This window comes from Camelus ferus, chromosome 17 (genome assembly GCF_009834535.1).
Source record: "Camelus ferus isolate YT-003-E chromosome 17, BCGSAC_Cfer_1.0, whole genome shotgun sequence".
NCBI lineage: Eukaryota > Metazoa > Chordata > Mammalia > Artiodactyla > Camelidae > Camelus > Camelus ferus.
The window spans coordinates 45416754-45434385 of record NC_045712.1 but is presented as its reverse complement, the minus strand read 5'-3'; the positions used below and the strand labels follow the sequence as shown (position 1 = coordinate 45434385).

The window sequence follows — 17632 nt, the reverse complement described above, 5'->3', positions numbered from 1 at the left end:
ATTTATTAAAAATTTGAAAACAATGTAGGGGATTCACGAAAAGTCTTGGGTTCAGAATCTTTTGTCAAAATACAATGCTAAGAGATAAATGCCAGGAGACAAGCCTGTGAAAGAACTACTTGATCTACGTGTAAGGATTATATTTAAAGTATTATTATTTCTTTTTTAAAAGGTATATAAAAGTAGAACTACTGTATGATTTCTGAAATGCATTTTTAATGATTATTCAAATATTTATTTTAAAAAATGTAGCCTACATATGCAGTTTTACTTTTCCAGTGATTTTTTTCCTAAAAGACTAGGAGAAACTAAGAGGTAAATTAACACAATTCGACAACGAAGAAAATACTCTTCATTAATACTGCAGTGAGCAGAGTCAAATGCTTGAAAATCACCTGCACTTACTACACTGATTATAGTCACCTGGAGCGTCGGTTTGGGGAGGGTAGGAGGGAGCCTGCTAGGGTAACGGATATACTGGGCACAGGCAGTGTTTTCAAGGGAACGATCTGTGTAAAGATTCATTGAGCTGTACATTTAAGAATTATGCACTCTACTGTAGATATTTCAATATGTTTTTTTAAATCTAAGCTTGACCAAATTGACAGTGAGCAAGTTTATCAACTGCTCTAAGCTTCAGTTTTTAAAATCTGTAATGAATCTATAAAATTTCTCAGGTTATTGTGGGAACTGAACAAGATACCACATATATACTATTTAGTACAATGCTTCATACACAGGAAGCATTCAGCGAATGTAGATCTAATATGTTATCACTATAGACTGTGGACTGCAACTTTTATCAATGTGAAATGTCTTTATCCAATTTAATAATAATGGTGACCAGTTATGAATATTTTTCCAGGCCAATAGACAGATATATCCAAAGTTCTTTAAACAGAGGGTGTATGCATGTTCGTCCCATGGTATGCACATAACAACTTATTCAACTATTCCCTAAGTAGAAGAAATTCAGGTTATTTCCTTTTCTTGTCATTAGAAATAAAGCTACAGTGAATATTATTGCCTCTACATTGTTTCTTCTGAAATGTTTATGTCTAAAACAGATTACCATATGAACTCTTAAGTTTCTTTCAAATATGAAACTTAAGTTTCAGATAACTGAATGCCTACTCAAGCAATTCCTAAATTAATGTTAACACCAAAATCAGGGTATTGCCATAGGCTACAAATCAGAATTAAAGTAAAACCTCATAAAGTCTTAAGTTTATCTATCAAATGGAAAGTCAGAAAAAAGTTATTCTTCCTCATTTCAGAATAATCACTAGTGAAGTCTAAAATCTATAGCTCTTTCCAAAAGTTTGAGGAATTAAAGATTCTATTTAAGGACAGAAAAATAATCACAACGAACTCGTAAGTGAACAGATGTTAATTCCCATTTTGTTGAAATAAAATAGATATACACACAAGGAAACACACCTAGGTCGTTAATCAGTTATCCTGGGCGGGAGTGCAACTGCAGTCCACTTTCAGTTTTATCCCTTGATGCATTCCCCCAATTTTCCTATAATGAGTATGTACTATTTTTATAACAATAAACATGCTGAATTCATTTTAAAAATAAGAGTTCAACATGCTTTCAGTATAGGTGTCCAACAAATTAATTCCTGCATAGCTAAATACATTTGTTTACATTGATAAGTCACATTGGCCAGTGCCCAAACTGCTGAGAGCACCTCCAAAAAAAACCGCTTCATTCTCTCCAACGGTAAATCCTACCGGCCCCCCAACTCTGTTTTCCATTCTGCTCACTCTCGCTTTCGTATCACCAAAACATAGTATTCTTATTAAGTGTAGACAAAATTTGACACGGTTTATTTTAGCCACTGATTCCACCTTGGGAAGCTTATGTCTATTCTCAGCACAAATCTGCTTCATGCCTGAGAACAGGTTTCTTGCTAGCTGGACTTCTGATTCATCCTCAAGTTCCTAAAAATAACTGACATCCTTTTCTATTGCTCCTTCTTTGGATTTTGTCTTTAAAAAAAAAAAAAACTGGAATAAATCTTGTTCCACAGACCCTCTATGCAAATCAGTTTCCACCAAATATTGTTTTGTTGGCTCACTGTAAAACTCCTACAATTTTTGTTAACTAAAGTTGTAAAATTAAAGAAAAAGAATCTAACTTTAAGTTATTACCATTCATCAGGCTGCAATGCCAAAATATTATTTCAAATTCTTAAAATCCTTACATCAAAATATGACACAGCCATACTAACCTTGGTTCAAGTAAGTGAGCGTTTCATCGTGCAGCTTGACTGCCGGTGATGTTGCTGCGCACATCACGTACTGAAAAGGCGGGTGTTTAGTTTCATCATCCAATGGAAGGCTGGAATCTTCCTGCTTGAAAATGGGCAATGCCAAAACATCGCTGGAAAGCAAAGAATCAAAAGTGACCTTACTTTGGGTTTAAAATATTTCAGAGCATAGAGAAACATTTAGGGTAGTTTCTTTTAAAATTTAAGATCAGAAATGGTATGTAGAATAGAATAACTATTAATGCTAATCTGGCTCCCCCGAGAGAAAGTTTTAATAACCCCTATTTCTAGTGAGTGTGGCAGGGGGAATGAGTGGCTATGATTGGGCAGAAGTATTCAAGAAAGAAATATTTAAATTAGAATAAAAAGTATTTAATAGTTAAAAAAAATCCAAACTACTGATAAAGAGATCAGACTGATAGTATTTACGGTATTTAAAAAAAAAGTTATGTCAAAGAATTCTTTAAAAACTTTAAACTCATTATTTCTATAAAAAAAAAGAAAGAGCAAGAGTACGTACATAGCCACCTGTTTTGAAAGGTACGCTGGCACCGTGAAATCACAAAGAAGCATTTGATTAAAGTGGTACTTTACAAAAAGTTCCCCGCTAGGCCTGGCCAAGTGCTGAGAGCAGAGAGCTTCATACTTAGTCTAGAATAACAGCTTCTTCTGAGAAGCAAACAGCAGCAGTAGAAACAGCTGCTATTTTTTCCCCCAAGAATAACCTGGGGTATTGACTGGGAAAGGGATGGGGTGGCTTCTGGGGCACTGTCTATATTCTATCAACTTGGGTGGCTAAACACATTATGGATGTGTTTGGTTTGTCCTTTTTTTTTTTTAAACAGCTGAGATAAAATTTACATACCACAGAATCCACCCTTTTAAACTGTGTAATTCAGTGGTTTTGAGTACAGTGTATTCACAGAGTTGTGCAGTCTTCACCGCTACCTAATTCCAGAACACTTCCAGCTCCTGGGAAAGAACTATGCTTAGCAGCCACCCCTATTCGTACCCCGCCACCCTATCCCCAGCCCTGGCAACCACTCATCTGCCCGTCTCTATGGATCTGTCTATGCTGGATATTTAGTGCAAAGAGAACCATGCGGCCTTTTGTGACTGGCTTCTTTTACTCGGTATGTTTTCAAGGTCCATCCATGTTGCAGCACACATCAGTACTTCATTCCTTTTCATGGCCGAATGATATTCCATTGTATGAATATGCCACATTCTGTTTATCTATCATCAAAAGATGGCCCTTCGGCTTGTTTCCACTTGTTGGCTATTATGAATAATGCAGCTATGAACAGCTGCATATGTTTTTGTGTAGACATGCGTTTACTTCCCTTGGATATATATCTAGGAGTAAAACTGATGTGTCATATGGTAACTCTGTTTAACTTTTTGAGAAACAGCCAGACTGTTTTCCAAAGTGGCTGCACCATTTTACATTCTTACCATCAATGTATGAAGAGTGGATTTTTTTTTTAGATAATTCACTAAGCTGTATATTTATATCTTGATAATTTTTCTACGTCCCTTCCTCAGTAAAAAGTAAAATAACAGTGAAATATTCAAATGAAAAACTACCATATCAACCCCAACAGCAAAGACTTGTCTGAATTCCTTGTTTCTTCTTACAAGCTGTTAACTGACTCAGATATTTGGCTAGCCCCATTTTAATTAAATTCAACTGAAAAACAAAATGTGGAAATAAATGAACAGAAAGGGAAACCCTGTATTCTCTCCTCCCACATACATTTCTACTGAAGCACTAGACTGACTATTCAGGGACTAAAATGCCCACTAATTCTCCTTTATTTATACCTAGGAACTGTCAAAACACTCCTAAGTCAAAAGTATAACGGAGAAACACATAGTCAGCAGTGGTCCCCAGCACCCCTCTAGGACAGATATAAAACCCGAGGCAGATATAAAAACTTTTCAGGAAACTTACAAATGGTACTTCAAGACTCAGAGCAGCTCTTTATAAAGAACAATCATAACAGTCAAAATGACTCCACCATAGATGAAAAAAATATATGTGTTCTTATGTCATATATATGGAAACATTTAAAGTTCTCTTGGTGAGGAAGAAATAAAAAATGAGATATAACTCAGACACACTAATTAATTATACCGAAAAGTAACATGGAGAATAATTTTCAGATCTTAATGCTAACTGCTTGTGTTGATCATTAAATACAGGTCATTAAAATAAGACATCAGACTACATAAGAATGGCTATTTATAAATAAACGGTCATATATAATAAACACAGATCCTAGGAAGCAACCACTATTTTATTCACTTGGTTATAGCCTAGATGACCCACACAGGAATACTATACTCATGGCAGGTGCTATATTATTCTCGAATAAACTTAACACATAAACAGGTAGAGATCATGCGTTCTTGAAATCCCAATTAATTTTTTTACTTCATTAAAAAGAAAATGCATTCCAACCAACAGTCACCAGAGTGAGCCTCTTCAAACAGAAGTCAGATCATTTCATTCCTCTGAACTCTCCGTCAGCTCACTTTCAAAGCAAGGGTCCTTACAAGGTCCATCAAGGTCCTACTTCATCTCTTCTTTCTTTTTGCTCCACCCACCCTCAGCCCTTCTGCCCCAGTCACACCAGCCTCCTTCCCTGTTTTTCAGGGCCTTTGCACTGGCTCTATTCTTCTGCTGATGCCCTACTGGCTCATTTCATTCAAAATGTCACCTTTTCAGGGACAACTATAACCCTCCCATCTCCACTCCCAATTTCCCCTTTCCTACTCTATTTATCATAAAGTGTTTCACTTTCTAACAGTATACATGACTTAGGTTGTATCCCCCATAAGTATATTACCACCCCTCAAATTGGTTTCTCTTCACCGATTAAAGCCAGCATCTAGCACAAAGGAGCTCAAATATCTGCGGAATGGATAGATGAATTGCAGCACTGATAAACAGTTGAGACTAAAATGAAGAACTAGGTCTCCAGATCATTTAAGATCATAAATTCTACTAGGCTGAAGTGTAAGAAAGTTCTGGTATTCAGTTGTTTTTGTAATCTCATATCCCAGACAGGTAGGACTCCCAGGCATCTGACAAGCAAATGAAAAGCCTCAAGGCTTCAAATTATTCCAAGTAATTTTGAAATGCCAGTATCCAAAAATAACCAGGCACACAAAGACAAACAAGACTTTAGGAACAAGAACCAACAGCAAAAACAACAGATGGCAAACACCCAGTTCCAGAGCCGGCCTGTTGGTATTCAGTTCTCTTCTGCCTCTGCTGCAGGGGGTGAGAGGTCTGAAAACTACATATGAGACGTCTTGCCAGCTGGGACCTTGCTAGGTCACTCCAAAAGGAAGGACTGGTGGGAAATTACAAGGGAGTGGGGAAGAGCAGAGGCAGGAGACCACAGCAGCAGCAGCCAGCCCTCCTCCCTGAATCCTTCTAGCACCTCTGCTATCAAATACTTCACTAACTCCTTCTCTGCCCCAACATCTCAGTGGTTTCTGCTTTTGTGATTGGACACAGACTAATACCTGCAAAGGCTTCAAGATGCCAGAGTTATTGGAACCATAAGATAAAATTAAGCTTACTCTGTTTAAAGAAATAAAAGACAAGCCTGAAAAGATCTGTAAGGAACAGGAAATTTTAAGGGAGAGCAGAACCGAAAAGGAACAAACACAGCTTCTAGAACTGGAAAGCAAAATTGCTAAAATTAAGAACTCGGGTTTAGGAAGAAGGGTATAGCTCAAGCAGTAAAGCGCATGCTTAGCGTGTATGAGGTACTGGGTTCAATCCACAGTACCTCCTCTAAATAAATAAGCCTAATTACTTACCCCTGCAAACAAAACAAAAAAACAAACAAAGCAAAAAAGAACTCCAGTTTAATAGCAGCTCACAGAGAAATGAAGAGTATATAAGGAAACTGGAATACAGGTAAAAAGAAATGATTCAGAAGGCAGCACAGAGAGCAAAATGACAGAAAATGCAGAAGAGACATTAAGAAAGAAAATATCAGGTGAGAACATTTTACACTGAAGTCTCAGATAAGGAAAGAATGGGGCAGAGGCAATATTTGAGATAAAGGTTAAGCAAATTCCAGAACTGATGAAATACACGAATTTGCTGACTCAAGAACCCCAAATAACCAAAGTAGGATAAATAATTTAAAAATCTACATTTAAACACATGGAGAAAAAATGCAAAGTCAGTATAGTAGGCGGAAGTTCCATTTTCTTAGTAAGGTACCAAGTATGGAAATCAATCAGAAGTAGGCCCTGGGAGGGAGAGTTGTGGGTCTGAGCCGCCATCATCCAGTCCTTGAGGAGAGTGGGAGAAGGAATGGACTGGAGGGACTGACAGGCACTACTGTGGGACCACTGAGCAGCAAAAGGGAAGCACCTGAGAGCTAAGGTCATTTACGTCCAGTGAGGCCCAATCAGCACTTTCCTGGAGCCACATTCAGCTACTTCAGAGCAGAAGAAATCAAATTTAACCAGGGTTACAGTTTTACTAACATCAAAAAGAGGAGAGGGGACTAAAGCAAGAGGGGGCAAGAGAGACGAGGGTATGTGCAGGGAAGTGGTTACAATGACTGACATGGAAGGTTACACTGGCTGGGGAAGACAGCAGGCGTCCAGAGGTGAGGAGCTGTGACCTGAGAGCAACATCAGAGATCTCAGACTGTCCAGTGCTGGCAGAGCAGGGTAACAAGGGAGCGAGCTGAGAGGCAGGAGGTGGTGGGTGAACTCTGAATTGGAGATTATATAGCTGGGCTGTGTGATGGCAGTGTCAAGGTCTAACGCCCAAGCAAAACAGGACTGACAAGCTGAAGACAATGTCATTATAAGAAAGAAAATCAAGGAACCGAAGCTTCAGGCCACTGGAAAGTCCATTTAAGTACTTTCTGAAGTCACAAAGAATTAAGACAGTAGTTCTGTTAGCTAATGACAGTGAGTCAGGACCTAGAATTTTTAAATGAGGTATGACCCAGAAATCGGAAGATGACGGCGATAGCTGGGTAACTGGTGACATTTGGTGACGTGAAATTCAAAGCTGGGGGTCTTGCAGGGAAGGAGAGAGGGAGAAGAGCTTGGAAGTGGCAGTGAGGAGGGAGAACTCTCCCCAGCCTCTTAGGGCGGTGGCAGGGTGTGAAAATGAACCACTGCCACGAGATGGCTTCAGGGGAAAAGTGTCCTCAGAGCAGAGCCAGGTTTCCAAAAGAGAAAGAAGGGGAAGGTATCGGTAGGAGACAAAGTTGGCTCTATCAGCTTCCTAGGGCTGTCGTCACAAAAAACTAAAACCTGGTGGCTTAAAACAGCAGAGATTTACTGTCTCACAGTTGAGGAGGCAGTAAGTTCGAAATCAAGGTGTTGGCAGGGCTGGTTCCTTCCGAGGGCTGGCACGGGGTGGTGGAGGGTTGTGGTTCCGACTGGCCTCCCTCCCAGCATCTGGTGTTGGGTGGCGATCCTGGGTGTTGTTTGGTTGTAGGTGCATCACTCCAGGCATGTGGCCAACTTCTCCCTGTGTGTCCCCAGTCTTCCCTCTGTGCCCGTCTGTCCAAATTTCCCCTTTTTATAAAGACATCAGTCATATTCAACCAGTGCCCACCCTGATGACCACATTTGAACTTGATTATCTTTGTAAAGACCTCATTTCCAAATAAGGTCACATTCTGAGGTACTGAGGGGTGTAGAGGGTGACTAGGACTTCAACACGCCCTTCTTGAGGGGGCACAATTCGATCCATAACATTGATCATTTAGGGGATTTTTTGATAGACTGAGAATTCCAGAGGGCAAAGTGGAAGGATCTTGGAAGTGGTAAGAATGGGGAGCTGGCTACAGGGAGGAGGATGTGCAGAGCACTGTTATCAGAGTCCCAGGAAAAGGAGTGTTCTAAACACCTGGAAGTCCTCCTAGTCCTGACAGACAAGAACAAAGGGCACAAAAGGACTAGTCCAATATGCCCCCCCAACTCAGACATATGTCTAGAGAGACTGTTCAAAAAGACAAGGCACAAATAAAAATAAAAAAGATGTAACTAGTGATATAAAAACTAACTAAGATGAGATTATCACTAACAACTGTACACCAGCATATTTGAAAATATGGATAAGATGAACAATTTCCTAGAAAAATAACATGAAAACTTTCTTCAGGACATAAAAAGCTTTAAAAAATTATCCTAGAAATTCTCCCCTAAAGAACACTTTCACAGGTGAGTTCTACCAGATTTATAGTGGCAGCTTTTACACGCACTCAACAGAACAGAAACAGAGGGAATACTTTATAATTCATTTTATGAGACTTATGTAATTTTGAAATCAAAACTAGGTATAAACAAAACTAAAAAACAGCTCATTTCAGCCATAAATATAGGTGCAAAAATCCTAAATTAAGTATTAACAAGCCAAATCCAAGAGTATAATGACAAACAATGATCTAGCTGAGTATTTCCCAGGAACACAAGGACAGAGTCCAGAATCTAGAAATAGAACATCACATTCAGAACTTGATGGGCACTGGATTTAGAAGAGAATGGCATTATAAAGAGGTGAGAAATAATGCCTTTTTAGTGGTATTGGGTGAGCTGCATATTCACACAGGGGTAACTGCAACTGGCCTCCTGTCATACCACATGGAAATGGAAGGGGAAAAATCAACTCCAGAGAGGCTACAAACCTAGATGTAATATGCAAAGTACTAAATCTTTTGAAAAGACTGTAAGAATATCTTTCTACCCTCAGAGTAGGGAAAGACTAATGCTAAATACAAAGGCTGGTCAATCTGATCATATCCAGACCAAGAACTTCTGTTCAAGAACAAAGCTACCAAAAGGAGAATGGAAAGGCAGGTCACAGAGTAGAAGAAAGTATTTGTGAAGTACACATACAGTCAAATGCCAGGATCCAGAGTATATAGAAGACTATAACAAAAGACAGAAAACAGAGAACTGAATGAAAACAAAGGTGCTGCCTTCAAGACTTGGGAGACTTACAGATAAATATGCAGCCATGCATCTATTAGAAAACACACACCAGAACCAAGGAGGAGGCATCCAAGTAAAGAAGGTGGAAAACAGAAGAAGCAATCAAGACAAGAATTAAAAATAAAACAGAAGACACACCAGAGAGAAAAAAACAAAACCAAAGTTTGGTTTCTTATAAGACACTAGATACAGACAAACCTCTGAAATAGGTCACAGAAGAAGGAAAAGACATGCAATATACAGAGTGAAAGAAAACGAGTAATCCCAAACACATAGAGATCAGTTAAAAAAAAAAAAAATCAGAAAAAATCCCCAAACTGGCTAAGGTATATAAAACTGTGAATATTCCTATGTCCATTAAATAAATTACACATGCAAACATTTACTCATTAAAAAAAATTAAAATCACCAAACCCAGGCCAAATTCCAAGTGAGTTTTACAAAAGTTTGAAGGAATAATTAAGTCTCATCTCATAAAAAAAATTTCACCGATGAGGAGAAAACTAGCCAGCTCACTATAAGCTGATAAAACCTTAATGCTTTTTTTTTTTTTTTTTTTTTTTTTTTTAGAAGGCCCGGAGTACAAGAAGAGAAAACTGAGGACCAGTCTCATCCAGGAATAGAGGTTTGGAAGCATTCTCCAATCAGTAAAAAGACTAAAGATTCAAGTTCTCAGTGTTTCTAAACAACACTACAGTGAAAGCCAGGGCTTATCCCACACTAAGGGAAGAAAATGAAATGTAAAGATTACATAGATGAAGCAAATCTATCATTATTTAAAGATATTAACTAGGAAATCTGAGATTCTACAAATTATGAGAACTAATAAATTCAGCAAGGTCCTGCAAGGGGAAAAAGAAGAAAGAAAAAAAAGCACGACACAAGAGTAAGAAAAAAATATATGTAACATTCCCAACTGATTTTCCTCCTATCCAGAAAGATCATCCACTCCCACAAGAAGACGTCTCAGCTACTCATTGGGAGGCAACCAAAAAGTGCAGTGGAAAGAAGTGGAGGTCAGACTTCAACTCCAAAGCTTCAGATCCCAGCTCTGCTCTTTGCTGAGTGACACCAGGGCTCTGTCTACAAAGCCAATGATGGGTTTGTTTTTAATTTTAGAATTAAATATTTCACGTATCCAAACTCTAGGCATACATTAGACCAAAGATTCTCAAAGTGTGGTCACAGAATCCTGGGGAACCTGAGACTCTTTCGGGTGTTCAGGAGGTCAAACCTATTCTCAGAATACTGAAACATTATTTGCCCTTTCACTCTATTGACATTTGCAGTGATAGTACAAAACCGATGGTGTTAAAACTGCAGGTGCCTTGGCACAAACCAAGGCAGTGTACTAGAAATACTGGCAGTTACTGTATAAAAGTTATTATTAATTTTATTAAATATTGGCCCTTGGGTAGGTATAAAGTATTTCTGCTGCACACCTAAGTATAATGGTTATCTCAAGGAAAAGTTTTAATAAAACTATGATCTGTGAGCAGATCTAACAATTCCTCTCAGAGTATTATTTTTACTTGAAAGAAAAACTGATAAACTCTGATTATTCAGACCTGGGTATCTGACAGAAACTTCCTCAAAAATGAATAAAGTGAGCCTATCATTTCCAGGAAAACCGTGCTAGCATTTGTCGCCAGTGATAAAACCTGAACGCTCCACCGTATGCCTTCCCTGATGGAGATATTAAGGAATGTAATTTTTTGCTCCTGCATAGAATAGTGTCAACATTAAGAAAATCTGCATAGCTCAAGAAGCCATTATTTTGCAAATGACCAACACATGCATGTTTCAAAATTATGCAGGATAAGCAATCCAGTCAAAGTTCAAAAGAGACAAGTTGATTCTAATGTAACAGTACAAAAAGTACATTGATAACAGTATCCAATTCCACACTGCAACTTTAAGAAACTACCACTGGTCAAGAGCTGGCATTTTGGAAAAATACGCAAAATGATCTGAAAGGGCTATTAAAATAATCATCCTTTTTTCAATGACATATTTATGTGAGACTGGATTTCTTTCACATGTCAACCAAAACAGTATATTCCTATAGCAGGTGGGAGAATCTTTTGCTTTTCTAAGCCAGATATTAAAGAGGTTTGCAAAAACTGTAAGGCAATGCCACTCTTCTAAGTGCTTTGTTTTGGAAAAAAATTAAGAAAGTACATTTATGGTAATATTTAATGGTTTGTCATTGCTATTTCGAATAAACTAATAAACCGAAATTCCTTGATTATGTGGCAACTCAAAACATACAGCATACTATTTATACTATTTTATTCAGACAGACTGAGACAAAGCAGTTCATAAATGAAATGTACCAACAGTGGTCCTACTCAAAGTCATTCTGCTAAATGACAGAGATCCTTTAAAAACTAAATGGTATTCCTAGGTATATTCTATCTACGCTTCCAAATTTTTTTTTACGTGTTTAAAAACAACAGTTCTGACCACAACATATCAGAAGTGTCAGGGGGAGGGTATAGCTCAAGTGGTAGAGAGCATGCTTAGCATGCACTAGGTCCTGGGTTCAATTCCCAGTACTTCCTCTAAAAAGAAAGAAAGAAAGAAACCTAATTACTTCCTCTAGCAAAAAATAAATAAACAAAAATTTAAAAAAAGAGCAAGTGTCAGAGTCATAAAAGAGAAGGAAAGACTACACCTGAATTAACACAACACTGTAAATCAACTATACTTCAATAAAAAACATTTTTAATTTAAAAAAGAGAGAAGGAAAGACTAAGGAATTGTCATTGAAGGAGGCAAACATAAAATTACACATAAAACATAAGACAGCTTGTAAACATAAAATTATTTAAAAATGAAAAGTTTTGTAAGCAAAAAAGTTCAACTGCCAATACATAAATAAATGACTAAAAATTAGTTGTCATAGTTCATAACAAGACAATTTCACAATCTCCCCCAAACTTAGAAAGTTTAAACAAAAAGTCTCTACTCCCAAGGTTCAACACAACACAGTTTCCCGTTTATCTACGAGGTATGTCCCAAAGCAAGCAAAATATTACAGAGCTTCCTTCATAGTCATAGAAACTACAGCTAAAAAAAGATGAGGAATCAGATGTTATTTCCACCAAAAGCAAATGTTTAAGTTGTCCTGTCAAACTGACAAGTGTCACTGTCATGAAACATATCAAGTTTATGAGACCATATCAATAAACTACCAAGTTTCAAACAGTGCTGACGGAAGGATATAAACTGCACTGAATCTTACGTTTAGTGCAGGGAGGGGATACCCTAGTTTTAAGAACTGAACACAATAAAATCTATGGACAAAGAATAGAATGTACATAAATTAGCTGAGTGAGTTCTTAGTTGTAAAATTACTTTTTGAATATAAGGTTTCAATACTCAGCAAATGTTTTTCCAAGGCAATCAAAGTATATTATTAGAATCTATCCTTTAGAGCAGGGGTCAACAAAGGCCAAAGGTCAAATCCAGCTGGCCTGTTTTTGTACAATCATGATCTAAGAATGGTTTTTACATTTTTTAAAGGGCTGTACACAGCGACAGAGACCCCTGGTCTACAAAGCCTTAAATATTTACTATCTGGCCTTTTAGAGAAAAGATTTGTCAATACCAGCTTTAAAGCAATAAATTTAATTTGTTTGATTAATTTAGTGAATTTAATTATTCATAATTTAGGTATTAATTATAGTGTCCAATGTGGACACTATAGTCTGAAGTCAGTATCTTTTTATCAGTAATTTACTAAATTCTTTCTTGTACTTCAGCCAAGATTAAATTCAGAAAACAATTTTAAAATGTGAAATGAGAAATTTTATAGAAATTACTGCCAATTCAGGAAGCAGTCTCAGGTATCATCATAATACATTTTTAAAATTTCTCTCATCCTGAGAATGTTATATATTTCCAAGAAATGTCACCTACTCAAGGACATTCTGTCTTAGCATGAGACCCAAAGAAAATCATCAGCTATTAAACTACATAATAAACCATATCCTTAGTAATTTTTTACTAACTAAACACTGGTCAAAGTTGAGATTTTCCCATTATCTCAAAGGGTCTATAAACTGACATTTTAACCTTTCAATCAATATAGGAAATTTGTCTTCATCCCAAAGCAGTTTTGATTTAGCAATTTGTAAACTAAGGATCCACTTCCCACTTTAGAATATGTAAAGTACACCTTGTTTCAAAACAGATTTATACCACAGCAAAGTTTAACAGGGTTCAGACCAATGCCCTTTGTAAGGTAATAACATCAAAAAAAAAGCTTTCATGTGTAAAGAATTCACATTACTCCTTTTATTTTTCAAATTACTCCTTATATCCTGAAAATTAATTTACTATAGATTATACATTTCATGTGAACAGTAAAGTGGAAAGAAAATTACCAGGTGGCCCAAAAGACCCTCTTAGAGCAGTTTTAATGAGTTTTACTTTTTAAAGTCATTTGGTTATCTGCTCCTTACTTCACAAAACAGAAATGACCCAGATTTCCAGTTACAATAGGTTTTGGCCTTCACTCACTGAGAGGAAACTCAGCCCTCGTTCGGAATGGTACAACCATGAACCATCACTTTAACATCTAAGAGCTTCGATTTACTCACTTATAAGAAAAGGATTGGTCTACTAGTTTTCTAAGGTCTCTCCATTCATCTCCAGAACCCTGATACTGTAACTAAGACTGTAAAAAACATTTACGACCTGCTTCATTTCAGATAAAATCTGCAGCAGCCTATGCTTCACATACAAATGTGGTACAACAGTACACACAGAAGAACACACACAATGAGAACCAGAGCACAGGAAAAAAGGGAAGAAGCAAGGATATTATCAGAAATTAGCCTCATCATACCCCAATACCATCAACCTACATTGTTTAATGCAAATATATTTATAAATTAAGTCAGACCATTGCGAGAAACCCTGTCTTTCTTACATGCTGTCTTCCCCCAAAGCTGAGGAAACCAGTTCCTAAAAGAAGTCTTTAAAAATACCTCTTGGTTTAAACCATTCAAAAAACAAATATAGTAGACATTATTCACTTTTAAAGAAAAATGGAAAGCTGCCTCCAAAGCAAAATGTTTATCAAGTCACTTTTCCAGTAATTTCAAATTGAGCACCTCCAGTTTACTTCTTGAACTTGATGGAACAAATGAGAGAGAAAGACAAGCATCCACAGCCTTACTTCCCTGGAGCTAGAGTTTACTGGATCCAGAGGAGAGGCTGACTGCCCTGGGAGAGAAAAGCCGCCGGGCACTCCCAGCTCCAGGGTGGGGCGTGGGAACCCCAAGGGCCATCAAAGCAGGCCTGCAACAGCCTCAAGCCTCCTACAGACCTCGAGATCAAGTCAATTTTGGAATTTCCTAAACTTGAACTTAACTTAAAGACCTTGAATTTGCAAGAGGCAAGTACTCTCATCAGCTTTCCTTTGTCTTTGAGGTGCAATTAAATATGAAAAAAGTAAGCAAGCTCTTTAAAAATGGTATTTGCCTTCAAAGATACTTGAAAATGTAGATTAAATGGCACATACCATGTAACCAATAACTAAAAACAATCAATGGAAGAAGTCTCCCCCTGGAAAGTGTTGTAAGAAACAGAATTAAAAAGACATCAGGTATTACTTTAAGAACAAGGCAACAAAAAGGTTTAGTATCAAGATTTCATTTCCTTTTCATGGAATAAACCATAAACAGAAGTTCATTAGTTGGCTGAATCACTAAAACAAATAGAACTCTAGGGGAAAGAAATGTAAAAGTTCAAAATAACCCTCAAAGTAAAGCTCTCAGCAGAAAACTTTCATTCTAGGATAACTGAAAAGACATACTGAAATTGCGTCTTCAGGCCCTGAACTGCAAATCCAGGGTCTCAAGGAGCAACAAAGCACGCGAGGCCCGTGCTTTCACTAGGGAATCGGTGCCTCTAGCACTGCTGACCCAGGTGACCCTATGACTTTCAGTAGCTCAATTTCCTCAACAACTGAGACAGTTGTTCTAGAAAATAAGCCACCTCACGCAGAGCCCTCAAGTTGCACAACTGCAGAGAGAGGAAGTGCCAGGTGCAGGAAGACCAGTACAGACCCAATCAGGGTCAGCGACTGGTGACCTAAGGCTTTCCTCGGTGCAGTTCCACACCCCGAGAAACACTTCCACCTTCCTGAGAGTTCTTTAAAGCGCAGGATTTCTAAGATTTAAAAGCCGAATTATTTCAGGGGGCAGCCCTATCATCAGAGGCCTACTTTGACCCAGAAGGCTTTCTTCTTCAGGACTCTCATGCTCTCTGTCCCACCCTACCCTCTCCAGAGCGGCAGTGAGATGTAGGAAAGCTACTGGGAAACTGGACGGCATTTCAAAGACATAAGGCATTAAAGAACATGTACATTCGGGAAAATCTCACTTAACTCGCATTAATGAAATATTGCCAAACCATTCAATTTTACACTTTCATCGGGTGAACCTATAGTACGCAAGCTATATTTCCCTAAAGCTGCTAAAAAATAAAAATGCAGATCTACCAAACTGATATGGAGTTCAAAAAAAAAAAAAAAAAAACAAGTGTAAAAGCGAGACTAAGCTCAGGTCGGTTTCAACCTCTCAAAATTAAACAAAATGAATGGCTGCTTGTACAGACAGCAGATACTAAACAAACTCTTGTTTGTGGGGGAATCACTGCATCTTAAAGCATTCTTCAAAAGGAAACCGCCTAAGAGGGCAGTCCCCCAAATGAAAAATTTCACTTAGAGACAATCAAAAACCTAATTAAGTTAACGTGCGTTTCTCCCTTGCGGCTACTTTCACTTATGGTAGAATTACTACTTAAATATCAAGCGATTAAAATTTGCAACAAGCAAAGGCTACAATGTAGAACAGAGTAGTAAATGATACCAAAACCTTAGAGAGTGTTTTCAACAGAAGTCCTACCATTTCGTACACTGTATTCCAGCTCTAAGTGGCTTGTGAATTACCTGAAAGAAAGCAAGCTCCTTCCCCCAACTCAAGGCATCCTAACAGCAGAGCGCATTTTACAGTAAAAATGCAGCCCTCCGAAGCGGTCCCCCAGCCGAAGCCCGCGGGGACGCCCTCCCTCGCCCGCTGCCGCGGTGGGCAAAGGCCCGCAGGGCTCCATGGCGCCGGGCAAAGGCCCAGGGTCGTGCAGGCCTTCCCCAAGGAGACAGAGGCTTCCGCCCGCCCGCCCGGCGCCCGTACCTCATGCTGTAGGCGCCGGCGCCCAGCTCCTGCCCAATGCCCGAGAGGCTGGCGTCGAAGTCGTGCACCAGCCCGGACTCAATCACCTCGTCCATCTTGAGCACCCAGGCCATCTTCCGGCCTCGCCGCCGCCCGGCGCGTAGAGCGGCCTCCGCGAGCGGGGCGAAGGGGCCGGAGCTCCGCGGGCGCTTCCTGGGGGAGGGCGCGGGTGAAGCCTCCGGCGGCGCGGCGAGTGGTCACCAGCGGCGGCCCGGGTTAAGGCCGGAACGAGAGCAGCCGGGGCCCCGCGGGCAGGACGCGGCGAGCCCGGCAAGCAGCTGCAGCGGGAGCGGCCGGGCTGCCGGCAGCGCCTCCCTCCCGCGGGCGCCGGCCCCGCGCCTCATGCCGCCGCCGCCGCCGCCCACCCCACGCGCCGCTAGCGCTGCCGCCGCCGCCGGCCGCCCCGCCCCGAGGCCCCCGGCCACATCCTCCCCGGGACCGCGCGGGGCGGGAGCCTGGCCCGCCCGTCACCCGACCCCCAGCCTCGACCCCCGGCCCTCGGCCCGCCCGCCCCGGCTCTAGACCCTCGCCGCCCCGGCCAACCCCGCCGACGCCGCTCCGCCGGCCCGGACGCTGGCTTCAATAAGGTTCCGGCTCGAGCTCGCTGGCCGCTTCCGCCTCCTCCGGCCCCGCCCCGGCCGCGGCCCCGCCCCCGCGCTCGCCCTGGGCCCAGGCCCGCCCCGCCCCGCGCCGCCCCGCGCCGCGCTTCACGGCAGTCCCAGCCGGAGCGGCCGGGCGGTCTCCCCGCACCCCAGCCCAGGAAGAGGCGGTGCCAAAAGGGCCTTCCGTTTCCGCCCATCCAGAAAGGCGGGCTGATTGACAGGCTAACTGAACAATAATAGCAAGTGCCTTGTGGAGGGTCCCTTGAGTCTCTGTGCCCCTGTACTAAATAACCAATCATAATCTTCTTCCTCTTGGGCGGGCTCGAGGACCGAATTCACTGCCAAAAGAAAGAGTTCATTGGACTGCACCTGAGGAAGCCGCCCTAAACAGCAGTTCTGGACGTGCTTCGATCCCGTGTGGTCTTTCTGGGTAGTTTCTGGATTTTGCCCACACTTGAGGTGGGGAGATTGGTTGTGAGTCTTAGCCAATAAGCTCACACCCTGTCTGGAGGCTGAA

The 17632-nt window shown here is 40.4% G+C and overlaps 1 protein-coding gene across 2 annotated transcripts in view; it reads right to left on the bottom strand.

Moving 5' to 3' along the window:
* UBP1 (upstream binding protein 1) overlaps nucleotides 1-17228 on the bottom strand; it is a 43642-nt gene extending 26414 nt beyond the window's left edge. Inside the window, exons 1-2 of one of the 2 annotated variants that reach the window (XM_032459348.1) lie at nucleotides 16475-17228; nucleotides 2241-2392 (exon numbers count right to left, since the gene is read on the bottom strand). In XM_032459348.1, coding sequence (XP_032315239.1) covers nucleotides 2241-2392; nucleotides 16475-16587 — 265 coding nt within the window. In that variant the 5' untranslated portion in view covers nucleotides 16588-17228. The remainder of the gene's footprint in view (nucleotides 1-2240; nucleotides 2393-16474) is intronic. The other variant, XM_032459349.1, reaches the window with a different exon arrangement.
* Nucleotides 17229-17632: the final 404 nt, after the last annotated feature.